This window comes from Chamaea fasciata, unplaced genomic scaffold (genome assembly GCF_029207755.1).
Source record: "Chamaea fasciata isolate MVZ Bird 193981 ecotype frontalis unplaced genomic scaffold, bChaFas1.0.hap1 SCAF_8, whole genome shotgun sequence".
NCBI classification, from domain to species: Eukaryota; Metazoa; Chordata; class Aves; order Passeriformes; family Sylviidae; genus Chamaea; species Chamaea fasciata.
In genome coordinates, this window is record NW_027094093.1 from 6752798 (window position 1) to 6770269 (window position 17472).

The 17472-nt window shown below is 40.5% G+C and overlaps 1 protein-coding gene across 1 annotated transcript in view; it reads left to right on the top strand.

The window, feature by feature from the left end:
- Positions 1 to 17472, top strand: part of ZNF804A (zinc finger protein 804A) — a 148422-nt gene that overhangs the window by 108957 nt on the left and 21993 nt on the right. The window contains exon 2 of the mRNA XM_066189510.1: positions 2597 to 2740. Coding sequence (XP_066045607.1) covers positions 2597 to 2740 — 144 coding nt within the window. The remainder of the gene's footprint in view (positions 1 to 2596; positions 2741 to 17472) is intronic.

A 17472-nucleotide genomic window follows, 5' to 3' on the forward strand; every position in this document is an offset into this window, starting at 1 on the left:
GTTCTTGGATCTTCCTTTGGAGACTGGGAAGAATCACCAGAGGTGATGGGTGGCCTGGGTGTAAGGAACGCATGAATAAACCAGAACTGTGTCATTCAGGGAGCAATACCTGAGAGAAGGCGTGGTAGAGGTGCTTGTACATAGCAATGACACAGTCAAAGGGAATAAATGTAAGTTTTTATGATCTTTTCCACTGTGCAACAGCTGAAACCAGCAGAATGCAGGTGCAAGGCAAAGGGAATGGTGCTTAGTTAAGAGTCACTTTCCTTAGTTGTACAGATCAAAATCCTGCACAGGTTTACAAGGTTGAACCAATACAGCCATTTATCTGTTCCCAAGGTCAAATACTTCTGGTTTTTGTCATTTCAAAGTCCCTTCTCCATGCATGGTTGAGCCCCATTATTGTATTCCCTCCCATCTCCTTGCATTTAATTCAGATGTGTTGCCATTCTTTACTCACCTTTGAAACTTTGATGTGCTATTGTAATGTAAATGTAACCCTGTGCCCAAAAAAAAACTCCAGCTGAAGGAATTTAGTGATAGAAACCCCAAGATCCTTTGCAGTTTTCCATGGAGTTCCAGTGTCCCTGCCTCATCAATATGCATTGGCATGCCAAATGTAACTGCACTCAGGTTAGGTTTTGCCATGAAAAAGGTATATTGTTTCAAAAAGGGTGCTTTATGTCAAGGACACTACCAGTGAAGGTACATAACTTTATTCAAGGTATTTCACAATATTAGGAAGCCTTAGAAAAGTTTGCTGGTGGGTTAATCAATAGCATTGGTGTAAGATCTTTATGAAAAATTATTATTAAATTCACTGTTCTTGTCTTAGGATCCATCACACTGACTCTCCTCATATATATATATATTTATGTGGGTATATATATAGATAGATATATGATATTTAGTAGTGTTCCAGAGTTCCAGTAATGCCCCAGATTCAGATTTTTCTTTTTCATGTTTTAATAAACCCAAATTAGGTGTCCTCCCTTTGTAGACTACAAGAATTACTATTAAAGTGTTTCAAAGGAGTGCATCTCCTTGGGGCCTTTGTGCTATTTCCACTGCTTTCCATACGTAGCATCCTGGAAATACTTGAAGTGGTTTCAAACCTGTAGTTTTTACTAGTTGATACCAAGAGCTAAGTGCGGAGTTTCCAGGTGAAATTTCCATAGTGCATAAATGTATTTTCAATTGTATAGTACTGCTATTTCTTGAAATAAAATGCTGGCTCACTTTGGATTTAAACAGAACGGATTTTATGAAATATCGTTGTAGAAAAGTGTTAGGAATGTGTGAGTTTGTCATGTGTCAGCCAATATTCAAAGCACCACTCTGAAGTGACTCGTGCAATTCTATTAATGGACAAAATTTTGGTGAGGGAGTACTTCAGTTTGGGTATGAATTGACAGTGTTTGCTGGCAGTCCAATCATGCTGAATTATAATTAAAGTGCTACTTTAAATAATAAGTACTTTCTGGATATAATTTTAATTTTATGACTACTCTTCCTCTCTCTTGAGAATAAACAGCATTGTTATGAAAATATTCTAATCTGAAGAACATAAATTTTCCATTTTAAAGTCCCCAAAATATATTGGAAGTATATGAGTCGTCAGCTGTGAAAACGGCAAGCAAATACAGTCTCTTTCCCCAAATTAACTCAGTTTTGGATGTTCTGATTACAATATTATCTTTTACCTTAATCTGCCTGAACCAAAGGACTCACCGTGAGGAAACTTGGAGAAACAAATCCGAGGGGTTTATTTTGTTAAACAATGTTTGACATGTTTGGGATTTTGACCTGAGATTCTGTCCCAGACAGACTTGTCAGAAGCAGGAACCACTGCACTGAGGTTATCCATGTTCAGTGTTTAACTGGAATTACCCTAATCTGACATGACAGACCATTTCCATGCTCTTTCACAACAGGCCACATTACCAGCAGTGTATTTAGGGAATTAAAAAAATCTTGTATGTAATTTTCTCATAAGTGATAAGCAGGAGTTGTGTGATGGCTAATGCACGGTAAACAGAGATGTGTGTGTCCTGATATGGGATGACAAACACAAAGTGATTAAGATATTAATTACATCTCAGCTATGAAATTGTTCCTCATGTTTCATATGTACAGGCATCCAGGAAGGATCTAGTAGTTTCTTTAATTTTGTTTTGGGGTTTTTTGGGTGTTTTTTAGTAAGCAAACTTAGTTGTAAAAGCCTTGTAACTAAATCATTGCCATTTGTATCTTCGTGCTTGGGTATTTTATTGAGGAGCGAGGCTTGGATCAAAATTAACTGGAAAATAGCCTTCAGCATGATAAATATTTGTATTTAAATAGAACCCAGGGAAATCCTTCTAGCCTCTGACAGAGCCCTGAAGGGGAGCTGGCAACTGTATAGCAAACTGAAGTGTGCAAATCTTCAGCCTCGCAGCAGATCCAGTAAATATGTGCAGTGTAACACAGCAAATATGGGAAGGCTTTTAGTTACAGAGGTATGTAAATGTTTACAAATATGATTAACTGCCGAGCACAAAATCCATTCGCAGCATCAAAGGCAAAACTAAAATTACTTTTTCCTGCCCCCCTCCAGGATTATGCTGAGAAGAAAAACACAATAGCAAAAGCTCTGGAGGACCTTAAAGCCAACTTCTACTGTGAACTCTGTGACAAGCAGTACTATAAACACCAGGAGTTTGACAATCACATTAACTCTTATGATCATGCTCACAAACAGGTAAGAGAAACCTGCTCACTACTTCAACTTAGTTTCAGATAGGATGATGAAGTGAGATGTCCTTCAGGTGGGCTGGGAAATCACAACTGAGTTGTCCTCAGTTGCAGATTCTGGAAAGCAGAATACACTGTTTTCTTGGAAACAAATCCTACCGTGGAGATTTTACAGTCAAAAATTCTGAGGTGGGAAGAAAGAGATATTTGAAGAGTTTAATTGTGAGGAGGAACAAGGAATGATGAATAATAGTAAATAATATGATTGAAATTTTAAATGTATAATTTCCTTCTTGCCAGTTTAATTTTTCACATAAATGCTGTGGTATATTTCAGACATGACTTACCGGGATTTTTTGCAACAGGTGTGCATAAGAAACTTGACATGCTCCTTGGTAAACTTTTTTCTTTTAGTGCAGATACAGTTCAGGAACAGGCCATGACTACTTGATTTAGTGGAGGTACAGTTCTGAAATGAGCTATGATTTAATTTCAATGCACTGTATTAAAAAAAGTGTCAATGAAAGGTTTCTGTGTGTTAGCTTTAAAGCATCACTGTTTAGGTTTCTGTCACCACATTGTATCACTTTACCTCCAAGTTGTGTGTCTTTGGTGAGATAAAAGCAGAAGGAGAGAGGCAATGCATCCCAGGGTAACATCCTGATCTGCAGAGGGGTTACATCTATTTAATTCAAAAGGGAAGACAATGCATCTTGACTCCCCTGAAAGAGATATGTAATGATAACATACAGAAAATTCCTACATTGGCCACTTCACTGGTAATTATTCTGTACCTTTTCTGGGTTTTTTAAATCTGGTAAAATCATATAACCATGTGATTTCTGGATTGATTGCTTTTTATCTAATTGAATCTCCCTTTTTCCTGTTATTCTGCTCAGGGTGAACATAGATCAGCTATCGCATGTTTTATATCTGTATTATATAGAATAATTATCTGCTTTGGTTTTCTTTAGCGCTATTCCCTGAAACATTTCTCTCTCTCTCTCACTGGTATTTATATTTAGCCCATAATTTACACTGTCAGTGTAAGTGTTAGATTTAGTTTGGAGAGCTGTGAAGATGTGGACCTCAGCAGCAATCTGTGAGAAGCTGGAGGGAAAGATACATCTATTAGATATGAAATTAGCAGGCAGTTTCATTGCATCCTGTAGCTGTTTATCATGAGTTTTAGCTAAAGCACAGCTGGAACTGATTCTTCAGCTGTTGTGTTCACACAGCAGCACATCACTGATGGACAGAAGGAAAAGAGAAGATATGGGCAGGGTCTTCCCCACTTGACCTCACTTAGGATTTATATTTATTAATTTTTTTAGTGCTATGAAGCACTTTGAACTAATGAGAACCTGAAGGCTGCAGTCCTTGTTCCTCTATTCAGTATTGATGAAAAATTGAGTTTGAAGCTGAAGTCAGGAACTTTTTTTCCCAGTGTTTCACGTGGTAATTCTTGTTTTCTCATGGCTTTGGGCAGGAGGGGGTGGGCACTGCACCAGCCTCTGATGGAGCCTGGCAGATCCTGCCTCTCCATCTCTTCTGCAGAGGGTCTGTGTGTCTGTGTTTGGTGAAACACAGGGAGCCATCCTCTTCCTCTGTTCTACATTCACTAGTCAAATCTCCCTGCTAGGAAAAAAAAAAATTACAGTTTTCAAATTAAAAAAAATTATATGGATGCTGGTTTGACCCAAGTTAAAATTTTCATTAATGCAAATAAAACTGTTGATTCCTGAGATAAAATGTTGAGTTTTATTCTGCTGGAAAATGTTTTTTGTGGTGGCTTCTATTAGACCTATGGAGAAAAAACATTCCTCTTCCCATATTTTGGGTGTAAAAGGTGTCAGGCAGCATATACTGCAGCCCAGGCTCACTCAGATTTGCTCTGTTTTCAAGAACCTCATACCAAATGCTTTTTTTTGGGGGGTAGTTTTAATAAGCTTGCAGGAGACATGGGCAGGTGCTACTGTTGAATGCTCTGATTTTGTCCTGAGACTTCCTTCATCACTGGCAGAAGTTTTCCAGATGTTCAGTAGAGGTGAGAGGAACTAGTAACCTGTCTTTGCATTTTGCTTCATTTTTTTTTCTTTTTTCTTCTATCACACCTTTTTACAATACTGGGCAGGTACAGAGCTCCCCACTATCCAAGAACAGTTGTGTGTGCAGCCACTTTGGTTTCAGTGATCCCAGGGAGTAGTTCCTATGTGATCTAATGATTGAAAACTCTTCCTAGACATGAGTTCTCTCCCAGCTTTTCTGCAAAGCCATATTTAATCCTAATTGTGCAGTCTGTTATCACACCATCTAAGCCATGGGAGGGTTTGTCAGAGAAAATGTTCCTAACAGCTCCTGTACCTCAGTTCTGTTGTAGGAGATTTTCTTTCCATCCGTTCAAATGTTGCCAGCACAGAAAATTTACAGGATTTCAACCAGAAGATTTATTATCTAGGTTTCCTGCATTGGCTGGGGGGCCCTGTGCTGTCAGGTGTTGGTTGTGTTTTGATTTGTTGTGTCTTAACAGCTTCTGAACACCCACTTTGAGATAGCATGAACACCTTCTGAGCAGTCCGGAAAGAAAGCACAGGACTAGGGTAAATCCAATTTTATTGCCTAGGACTTGAAGGAGTTTAGTGTCTCAAGAGCCCCACTGCTTCTGTTAGTGTTTTCCTGGTCTTAGCTTTTACAGTATTGTTTGGAGAGCATATCTGTAGGCTTTATGAAATACTCCAGGAACAGCAGCTTGCAAGCAGTCTTTAGTAATAGACAAAAATGAGTACAGAGAGATGAGTAACTAAGGCAGAAATGCTATTATTTCATGTATTAATGAGGCAGTTGCTATTTGATAACGATGGTCTAAACCCACAAAATACAGGGGTTGAAACCCATGCCAGGGCTTTAAAAAGATGTGTATGACTCTGTAGAGTATTTCCTACATCTCTGTGAGGAGCTCTGTGAAGGGTTGAAAGCCCCTGCCTGTGTAATCACCTGATACCACAGCAGCACATTCGAGCTGGGAGCTCTTCGCCCATCCAGCAGGACTCTTCCAAATGCCAAACAACAACAATAACAACTAAAGCTGAGATGAAAAAGAAGTAGCCCTAATCTATTTGCATCCACAGATGAAAAGACAATCAATTAAGTGAATTAGAAGCAGGAATTTTCCCCCACAGAATCTGAGGTCATTTCTCTCTGGATGAAAATGATGTCTGTGCTCTACAAAAGTATTTAAAGCTGTATGCAGGGAGCAATGCACAAATTATGCAGGGAGGCTAAATCAGTAGTTGTCCCCTTTCCCAATTTCAGACACAGATTTCTCCTGTCCACATTTTTCTCCTCTCCTTACATCTTTTTCTTTGCACATTTCTTTGACACCAGTGCCAAAAGAAGCTGGAGATAATCTCTGTTGGCATTAGAGAATATCAGCCTCTAGTCAGTCACAAGTCCAAACTTGAATAACTTTCATGTGTTTGAATAAATATTTTGTGGAGTATGGGTAGAGAACAAGAAGTTTGGAAGTGGAAAGGTGTGATTAGATATAACAATAATATAACTCCCATCCTTTTACTAGATCTGTACCTCCTATGAGCTATGAGGAATGTAAGATATAAATTAAGAGCAATGTAGCCCATTTGGGATGCCACTATTCCCAGCAGAGATAATTGAATGTTAGCACTTGTTTGAGCCTGCAGTTTAAAAACAAAGCAACGAATTCTTGTAGTCATCATTACAGCTCCTTTTAAAAGCTCTCATTGCAGAGTTGTTCCCTCTGAAAAAAAAACCAAAACTGTTTCTTTTCCTTGGGTGGCACCTGGAGAGGGTGCACTGCAGCTTCTGGCACAGCCCAGGGGCTCGTGTCTGTGTGCAGGGAAATGGCACAGGTACTGGGAGAGTTACACAGAAATCAGCTCTTCACTGAGAGCCAGCACTATTTTATGCTGTATTTTGTTTTCAGCCCTGCTTTTTGCAGGTTGTTTTCCCCTGGAGCTGTAGGAATTGGACTGAGCCAGAGGCAAGGTGTTGTATGCAATTTTTGAAATGTAGAAATAATGGTTCTCAAAAGGACCTGTTGTCTTCTAGAGCAGTATTTCCAGAACTTTGGTGTAGTAGTGCAGGATAAAAACTGAAGAGTTTCAACAATTTTCCTTGCAAGTGAAAATAATTATTTGCAATGCATTTCAGTATTTCTTCTCTTTATATTTTTTCTCTTCTTTGAGGCTGAGTGACTTATTTTTTTCAATATAGCAGTCAGGTTTTTTTGGTTTGGTGGTGTTGTTGTTGTTGTTTTTTTTTTGGTTGTTTTTTTTTTTTTCCAGCTGAATTTTCTGGAATGAGGAATTTTTATATTCCTTCTCTTATTTAATCATGTTTCTCATGTTAGAGGGTTACAGCTTGGTGTGTCCTTGTGGGCAGACAGTCTTAACTACCCAAGCATAGAAGAAATTTAAACATTTGTGTTTGAATCGATCTTGTGAAGTCCTTTCTTACTGTTACTGCTTTCCCAGAATGTAACTTGCCATGTCTTTCTATATTTCTTTTTTCCCCTCAGGAAAACATACTCATCTTTGCAGCCTTTTTAAATACTAAGGGAGCACAAACAAATGTTCAGCTGTGCATTCATATGCATGTATGTTTTGTAATGCACATACAACCATGGAATGAGCCCCTCTTCTCCCAAACACTCCCTGCTCTAGCTCTGTATTCCAGGTTGGTTTGTCTTTTTTTCCATTAAGATTGAATGATTTAACGATCTTTTGTGGTTGGATTGGTGGTTCTTTGGGTTTTTTCAGGTTTTGGTTTTTCTTAGTGAAAAGCTTCCTTTAAAGTTTTAAGCACTTGTGCTGGCATTAATGCTAATCAGGGTCATCAGCAGGTCTATTAATTATAGCTCAGCACTGCTGGGATCACTGGAGCTGAGCCTTGTGATAGCCTTGATACTTCCTTTTTCAACTCTTTTACATAATAAAAACAAACAAAAAGCCTTCTGCTGTTCCTGTGAGGAGAAAGGTAGGAGTGCCAGCATGACAGGAGCCCACAAAGGAGGGAGCCAGACTGAGGATCTCACTCCTCTGGGATATGGCACCAAGGGGAGCCTTTTTTAGGAAGGTGGGCTGCCCAGCTGAAGGTCACCTCTGCCACCACGTGCTGGGGGGCTTGGGGTCAGGTTTGGTGTGGACAGGGGGGAGAAAATCACCAGGAGCTGGAAAACTTGAGGAAAAGAGGATATGCAGTCCCCTGGTGTTTGGCTGCTCTGTCTGCAGCTGCCAGTGGGATTCTTTATTCCACTTTACAGGATGTATTTTAAAGTTAAATAGATAAGTTCTTTATGAATATTTCAGTATATTTAGGGAGGAAGTTGGCACGCTCTTTCCCGGATGAAAGGCAAAAATTTATTTGTTTTCCTTCCATTTTTTTTTATTTTGCCTATAAAATTTAATCCTGGCACTTGGCTTCTTGGTGGGTATCAGTGTAACAGAGTAGTTAGGCATTCTTTAGCTCAAAACTTTTACTGACCGGTTAGATGAGGATATTTTTGAGTAAAGTATTAATCCTGCAAAATCCAATTTTGTTGCCAAAGAGTGTTCTGTTTTCTCATTACCAAAAAAATCACATATCACTACGTCCCTGCCATGAAAAGATACTGTGTAACTTTTTCTGTTTTCGTGTTTGGGAAATTTGATTCTGTAATAATGTTTGATTAACTAATTGACTTATTTTTTTTTTCCTGAAGAACTGTTTTTAGAGCAAACACAATTACTGTAGAGGAGTAGATACCCCATCTGTCCCACTAATAGCCTGCAAACAGAATATTAACCCCATGCACTGACACTGCTGTTTCCATGAGGAGCCTGTTCTTTACTGCAGGAGGAGCCTTACCCAGTGGCAGCCCTTCCTCAGATAAGAAACTTAGCATTTTTCCTCAGTTTGTTGTTTGGTTTTTTTTCCTGGTTTTGAATTATTGCAGCCTTCTCATTTCCGTCCTTTTCAGAATATTCAGAATATCCAGATCAGCCTCATATCCCAATAAATCACTAACACTAAAGTTTCATGCAAAAAAAAAAAAAAAAAAAATACAGCTTTTTTTCAACTGCACATTGTTCATTTATTACTATTTTCCAAATCTAGATTGTCACTTCAGTGAGGGGAAAAAAATTACAGCATCAATGCAAAGCAGGAGGGAGAAGGGAGTAAAGTACAGGAAGAAACATTGGTTGCTCTATACATCCTGCATGCTCCTTTCCTTGGCATGCATTTATGCTGCTGTGTGGTTCATCCTTTTATTTGAAACTCTAATCATAAATTTCAGTCCAACTTGGTCTTTTTAAATCAATCCATGAAAATTTCTGCATGCAAGTTAGCAGAACTTGGGGCTAATTTTAAACTTTGCTTTACCATATCAGGATCTATCAGGTTTCTGCTGTTTGGCTGCTATTGCAAAAGAAAATACTTTTCTCTGTTCATCAGTAAGACAGGAATGGACACAATAATTAGGACTTGAAGACAGGAAAAAAAAAGTTTTTTGGTTCATTATTCTGAGGCATCGTGTGTATTGTAATGCATTTTTTGACATACAGTGTTTTGATGGGGAGAAATGATTAAAAACTTGTAAAGGATGGCGATCAGATGATGATTTACCTATCAATCACTCACTTTGTTGTATCAGGCAATAGATTAGCTAAGCAATTGCCTACAAGAAGAAGAACTGCTTTTTATTTTCTTTTATGCTTCAACAGAGTCAGTCTTCCACAATTAATTTAAACTTCATTATGGCTGCAAAATTCAAACCAGTCAGAGGAATACCTTTTCTGCAGTTTTCAGAAATTCTAGGTGCAGTTCCACTGCTGTCCTGAAAGTAAACTGTAGATTAACTGTAAGTAATGAATAATATGAAAAGCGTTTTGTTAATCCATGGTTTTGAGCTTTCAAGTGATCAAAAAGAAAGTGAAGGAAAAACGAAGACATTCCTAGTAGTATATTAAATTCTGACTGCTCAAGGTAAATAATTTCTTACAAGGTGATCTAATTTGCTAAAACAATTAAGTGGTGGATATCAGTGGTTAGTACTCTATGCCTGATCCTGCAGAAGCCACCTTGTAGTTTCCTATTTGCCACCGAAAAAAAAGAGCTTCAGGGTATTTTTTCTTGCCCTCTGTGAGCTCTGCTAATATTTTAGTTCATGCCCTGCAGTTTGTGCATGCTGGTTTCCATGTGAGAGCTTATTCTTCTTTGGGAAGAACTGAGCAACCTTTTCAGCGCAGACCACAGTCATCCTTAGGGTAACTATTGCAGTCTTTGCTGATCCTTGCAAAATCAGCCCTCTATTCAGTTCAAAAAAAGCCTGTTCTTTTTTTAGTGGTAGGCTCTGACCTGTTGATGAATCTCGGGCTTGCAATCAGTGCTGCCTTTCGTGAGGAGATGTGACAAGGCAAACACAAACTGCATGGAAGTGGGAGGGGTTTTCCCACAAAAAACCCTGCAGCTGGGGCCAGCAGGGTAAGGGGACATCTTGGGGCCAGGGGTGAGCTCCTGATGGTGCCCTGCAGGACAGGCTGTGAGCCTTGGGCAGGCGCAAGCACTGAGATTTTATTGGGCACAGGAATGCTACTCTAGAATCAGTAATTAATTTTTTTTCCTGGATATTTTAATTGCAGCTTGCACAGGAATGTCTTCAAGTTCCTAAAGCACTCTAATATTGTTCAGTGGAGGCTGAAATAGGAACTCGCATTTCTCTTCTCTTTTTCCCCATGCAGTCTTGGCTGCAGAGCCTCTGCTGGTTGGCTCTTGTTTCGGTTTGGGTTTTTAATTAGTGCTACAACAACAGCTCTACAGGAGGGGTCTGAGTGGCTTCCGAATTTAAGCCTTCCCCACCCTCACACTGCAAAGGAATGAAATAAGAAAGGCATATAATAAAAATGAGGTGAGCATTTGAAGGGACAGAGGAGGTGAAGAATGCGTCTGTTTTCTCCTCTGCTGGCAGCCAGGCAGTAGCCATGGCTTGAGAACATTTCAAGAGTCAATGAAAAGGAAAGTTAGAGACGTGCCCCTGCCTTGTCCTGTTTGTGTTTTGGATTGGCTGAGGCTTTTCCTTCATCTCAAGGATACCAAACACTTTTCCAGTCATGCCTCCTGGTTCTGTCCGTGTTTGCACCAAGTCCTGTTCTTGACAAACATCCTCTTGACAAACCTGGATGATTACGTAAAGGACTTCTCAGTTTTTCCCAAAGTCTCCATGTGTGGCAGAGGAGTAGTGGTTCAGCATCACACATGATTGGAAGTGTGGGTGTCTTTTGGTTGAATGATTAAAAAAAAAATAAAAAAAAAATTAAGGCACTCAATCTGCAGAAGACTGTATAAATACAAGCACTGTACGTGACTGCCTCCCTCTTGCAGAAATCCTTCTTGCCTTGACTTGTCTGTTCCAACAGTATGTTGGCATCTTTTCTGAAATTAGAACTGGCAAGAGACCCATGGTATACTGTAATATAAATTATAAATTGCATTAATTCAAGTTCATTCATGATTAATGTAACTACTTTGAAATGCCTGGCTTCTCTGATAGCACTTGCTGCTGTTGTCGTGGTGTGCAGTCTTGATATACATAATGAGAACAAGGGAGGACACAAATGAGCCCTGCACCTGTACCTCACCTTCCCTTTTCCAGCACTGAAATCCAGCAAAATTGAAAAGAAAAAAAAAATTAATAAAAAGCCTCAAACTGTTTTAATGCTGATTTTTAAATTTTATTTTAAACTTTTTTATTTTTTATTATTATTTTATAGGTGTTAAATGCTTGCTTGCACTGTCATCTGTATGCCACGTCTGGTACAGGATCTTATTGTGCTACATGATTTATAACTACACAGCGACATATCTGCTTCTTACAAATTGCTTGTAACAAGAGCTGGAAACAAAGCAAGAGACTGCCAGGGATTGGATGGTATAGAAGGGTTACAGCAGTTCTGGAGGTTAGGGATCATTATCGCAGACTTTCTTAACACTCACAAAGGGGGCAAATCAGGAAAAAAGTAAAATAAGGGAATGAAGCATGAAAATGGTGCTTATCAAAGTCATCCTTAGTTGTTTTCACTGTCTTTGCTAAGTAAGCCCTAAGCTATCAGGAATGGTTCTTTTTCTTCTGTTTTGTGAGGCAGAGCCTGCTGCCACCTCTCCTTCTCTCTTATCTCTCTTTTTACAGTCCCACTTCTCAGCCCCAGCAGGAGACTTTTCTTCTGGGTAATTTCAAAACTCATTTCTTTCTTAATGAATCCTTCTTTTCCCCTTTGTTTGGATGAGAGTACAACACATGCTGCTGATGCTGTTTGCTTCATTTTCTTCCCTCTTTTTCTGCCCACAGTATTGCATTTCTAAGGAATACCCAATTAGTACGCTTTCCTTCGTATCGGCCTAATGTATAGGGTTGGTTAAAAATTATGGGTTGTATCGTGAGAAATACATTAAAAACACCATCTAAGATAAATTTTATGGCCTAGATGTGAGCTTTGTGTGCTCGCTGAATAAGAGAACGTGTTTTGGATCCCACATCTGCTTTGCCTGCAAGGCTGGCACCGCTTCACTGAGCACTTGGTGTCTGTGTGGCACAGTGGGAGCTCTGGTCTGAGTTACTCCTTTGTGACCAACACCCACAAGTGGCCAGACCCAAGATAACTTTGTTCAGCTGGGATCTCAAAGAGAGGAAAAAAAAAAAAAGCCTCTGAGGGGCAGGTGAAATCACTGGGGGATTAACAGCTAAACATAGTACTCTACAGGAATATTTACAAGGAGATTTTTTTGTGCTCAGATGCTTAAAAGTAGGTCAGGTCAGAAGCAGATGTCCATCCATCCCATGCCAAAACTCCTTCATGGCATATGTTATATACCTGAGGCTATTTTAGGATCCTTTTACTTTTTTTTCCTAAACTAAATTTAAAAAAAAAAAATTCAGAATCAGAGTGAGGAGGAGTGAATGTCCAAGCAAAGCATTCATTACGAGGAGTAATAGGATTTTTAATGAGCAATAGGATTTTTAATGGTGGGATCTGGGTAGCCTTAAAATGGCCTAAGATGATGATGACGTGAGGGTTTATTTTACTTAAATAATGCTAGATAATGTCTTAAATGATAGCTAGTCTTTTCCAAATGATTCTGTGGGTGGCAGATTTTCTTTCCAAGTGCTATTCGGGTATCTTGCTTTGGCTCTGCACACCTGCCTGGCTGTGAACAAAGGGAAGCCAGAGTAGCTAAATGACTCATTCTGTGCCTCCATTAACAGGAAGATCAACAAGGCAAAAATAGTGTTGTATCATTTTCCTTCAGCAATAGAGAAAATACCGTGAGCTAAAAAAGCGCTGGCTCTGGAAGCTCCTTATTGCCTCAGCATAAGTGTAAAAATCCATCTGTGCGTCCCTGTTGGAGAAGAGTTTCAGGTTGAGTGCTGGGGATCCCCTGCTTCACAGGAGCTTCTGTGCCTTCCCCTGTGGGTGTGTATAGAGAGGATGGGCTCCTTTGCAAATCCCTCCAGCTGCATCTGACCTGGAGATACCTGACCTGTGATTTATTGTCAACAAGGCAACTGAGAATAATACCAAGGTTCGAGCAGCGTCCCTCTTTTCACTGTGAGCAAGTCTTCAGGTGACGCAAAGCCGATTCTTGTTCTGATTTTTAATTTTTTTTTTCATTAAGTTTTTAAGTGGAAGTAAAGAAAACCAGAAGCAATTTCCAAGCTCAGTTGACTCTTGGGGTGAGCCTTGCACAAGTGAATGTCTGTGCATGCTGTGCCAGATTTGATGAAGAGTTAGAATGAGGGGAACACGGGTGGCTGGGGTGGGAGCAGTGCCCTGTCTGCCCTCACATTTGTGGAGGGGAGAGCTCATATTCCCATGGGAAGTGGCTGCAGGCCTGCAACAGCCACCCTGAGTCGGTGCCTGTCACTCCCTGGATTTTGTGTAGCTGGAGGATGTGAAGAAGTGGGATGGCATCCCCTCCTGAGCTCTTTGCACTCTCATTCACACGTGTGCAGTTCAGAAAAACAATAAATAAATAAATATATGAACCCCACAGAGCTCATAATAAAAATCTTATGCTAGTTGATCTTAAAATATTAGTCACTTCTGGGAGCACAGGTGATTTCTGCGGAGTAAACTGCCTGGTGTAATGCGAAGGAAAATATTTTCTCGCAGTTACATTTGTAACTGCTGTCATTGACAGCAAAATTGCTTGAAACGTAAAATAATGGTAGTGGGTTGCCTACCATGACAGGAACTGTAAGGGGTTTTGACCTTTAGTAGGCTTTAATTGGTGCTCTACAGAGGAACCGACACTTCCATTTATGAACTTATAATTGTCCAAAATAAATCCTGCTTTCTCCCCGTCTACTAGATTGAAGCCTAGGGTATGTTAATTGTGCTGGCTCTCCTCCAGGCCTGACACCTTGACAGCTCTTGTCAGCTTTTAAAAGTTATTCCCCTATGAAAACTATACTAGTTATTCTGCCATAATGGCCTTGCCACTCATCTCTTCAGTGTTTTTTAATTCTGACATCAAAGTTTGCGCTCGGCGCTGACCCCCTGACAGGAGAGGGTTCTTTAATGATGAGCAGCAGGTCAGTGCTCCCTGTTTTGGAGGAATGCAAAAAAAAAAAAAAAATTAAATCCAGCACTTTGGTTAGCAAGTGTACACCTGGGACTCTTGCTTTACTAAGGCTCAGGTATTTGCTCTTCATTAAAGAAATGAGGTTGTACAGTAAACTGATTTATTAGCTGTACCACCCAGTGCTCTAATCTCATCAAATCTCACACTGTGCAGGACTAGAGCATCTCATAATTTCTAAAAAAAGGCCTCTAATTAACATTTATGTGCTCCAGGACATGCTGGTGCTGAGACTGGTGGCACATTTTCCTTGGAGTTGGCACTGGAGTGATATAATTGTGCTGATGGAGTTGCTGCCTCAGAGATATAAACCCGAGACCTTGACCACCACGGTAATTTGCAGTTCCCAGGCTGCTTACTGAGGAGAGAGGGTTGTAGCTCCAGCTGTGCACTGGCCAAAATCCAGGCAGGTATTTTGATTACCACACGTTAACCCCCCCTGCAGCTTAAGCTGGTGACAGTGGCTTTTTCTCTTCCCATCCTCTGCACTGTCAGAGCCCAGGGCAGCTGTATTCCACTGATGTCACAGTGTACTCCTCAACCCCAGTGCCTGGAAAAGAACGAAACCCCCCACTGAAACACTGTAGAATTGATTGTTATTGGAATTACAGGTTTTAGGTAAGGAAAAATACTACTGTCTGTGTTTTGAGTCCTTGAGCCACCAGAAATCACTGGTTTCTGCATTTGGGTTATGTGTCAGCAGATGAATAGCTCTAATCAGATCACATTGAAGAAAACACAAGTTAAAGGCAATTCTTCCCCTTACACTTGCTAAAAGTGTAGTAGCAGAATATTATTTGGGACATTCTGATGCGTTTTGATGGAGGCTTTTGTTGTTTTCTTCTGATGACTTCTCTAAAGCTCTAGAATTGAAGTTTTTCTCCCTGTGACCTGGAAAATGGTGGAGTTACAATAATGTGGGGATCACACAGTAACTGAGAGAGGCCAATAAACTATTGCTCTTCAGAACCTTGACTGTGTTGAGATGCTGTAATTAATGGTTCAGGATCCTCAAGACTGAAAAGCAGAACTATGGAAATCACTAGTAATTAGAGTTTACTTTTCATAGTCTCACTGGGCTGAGCCTTCAAAGCCAAGCTGCCAGCTCTGGCTTCCCAAATTGCCAGGACCAGAAACACCAGTTCTTAGAAAACATGACTGTCACCCCAGGTTCTCCCATTACATATTCAGGATTAAGAATGAGAAATGAAAGACTTTTCCATCATAAACCCAATACAGAGGCGATTACGACAGATCAGAAATAGGAGGGGAATGAGAATGAGAAGCTGCACAAGAGAAGAAGGATCAACTATTTTAAATGTGAATGGATATAAAAAGTATAGAGTATAAAAAGTATGAAGACCGAGTCTTTCCTGACTGTTATATCCTGTTGGCCATTTGCTGGTGGAAGACAGAGTCATTAGGCTCTTCTATAATGTGTTACTGGCTGGAGAATTCTTCCAGGGCTGGAAATGGGAGAGGTGCTGGCACTGAGCAGGAGTCTGGACACAGATTGCAGATGTGTGCTGTGCACAGGGCACCAGCTGGTGTCTTGAAGGTCAGCAGGAATCTCAAACAGAAATGATTTATTGTTAGTGATACCGCTCCAGGCAGACGCGAGAGTTCGCGGCATCCGAGCGGCGCGTCCCCCTTGTAGGCACGTGGGATTTGTTCCACAACAGCTGTTAAAAGGAGAGAGCAAGTCACAGCTCTGCTAATGCATCTGCTTGTAAGGGTGTGAGGCTGCTCCCTGGGATTGGATCAGGCTCAGGGTTGCCTGGTGGAAAGCACTAGCTCTGGTTTCAGGAGCGAGAGCTGCTGGGGACTTTCGCTGCTTAAGTGTGCGTGAGTTTGATGAATAGACTCACCCCGGGCTTTTGTCAGGTGCAGCTGAGTGTGTGTGTGGTGTCTCAGGGAAGGCTCTGCATTTCTGGTGGGCAGCCAAAGATCCAAATTTAGGTTTTCAGGGAATTTGTTCTCGCACTTCACCGTCTTTACTGATTGAATGAAAGTTTGAAGATTTAGTGCTGCAAAATATTGATATTTTAATGCAAGAGGTAATTTAAATTATGAAAAAATTACTTAAGCAGTCCTTATATTTTGTGTGGATATAAAAGATGTTTTTTCTTCACAGAGGAATTTTTCACCCGGTATCTGCTTATCCTTCTTAAATTTTCGAGGGGAAAAAGGGTGCTGAAACCTTAGTGTAAGATGTAGGTTCAAGGCATAACTCCATTCAATTTGTGCAGTAATGTACTATACATTAATAAGACTTTATGAGAAAAGAAAACACTGTAGAACTCTAACCAGCTTATTGAAACTGAGGAGCTATTACTTTAGTTCCATCTTCAGTGATTTTCTGGCAAGTTATTTCCTTCAATACAAATTTGGGCAGTGGGATCAAGAATGAGCTTTAGTTGGCTGCCAGCAGCTCACCTGGGGACCTGCTTCCTCAAAATTTGGGAAGCTCCTACCAAGTTTTGCTGCACAAACCAGGCTCTGGTGCTGTTTTTGCAGAACAGTGAAATGGGAAAATGGCCCTGGAAAGAAGCCCCATGTTTGCCTGCCACTTCATCTGGAGAAGCATTTTAAGTGATGAAGCTGAACCGTTCTCCTGCCTTATTCTGGGAGTGATCTATGACTTTGCTGACCTTTGTGCCTGTGTTGAGACAGGACAACATGAAATGGGCCGTGGGGGTTTCAGCCCATTCTAGGTAGTCTCAAATCAGAAATGAGGTGCAGTGTCAGAACCATGCAAGGTTTTTCATGGCAGCTGCTTCCCACTGCCTCGATTTTCAGGCAGGGTTTGAAGCACAGGCTGTTTTGTTTGGCAGCTTGGGCAGTACAGTACATCTGAGCGAGGGCCAGAAATGGTCAGTGGGTCTCCTGCTTTTCTTTGTTTGAAGCCTGTTTGTTCATACCCTCCCTTAATCACAGACAACTTTCCCCACCCCCTGTACTGTGCATTCACCTGCTGAGGTTTTGTGTCACTCTGGTAAGGGTGGCTGGCCTTTCAGCCTAAATTCCACTGAACTGTGCCTTTTTACTGTAACTGGAAGACATTTCAGTGGGTATATTTGTGTTAGA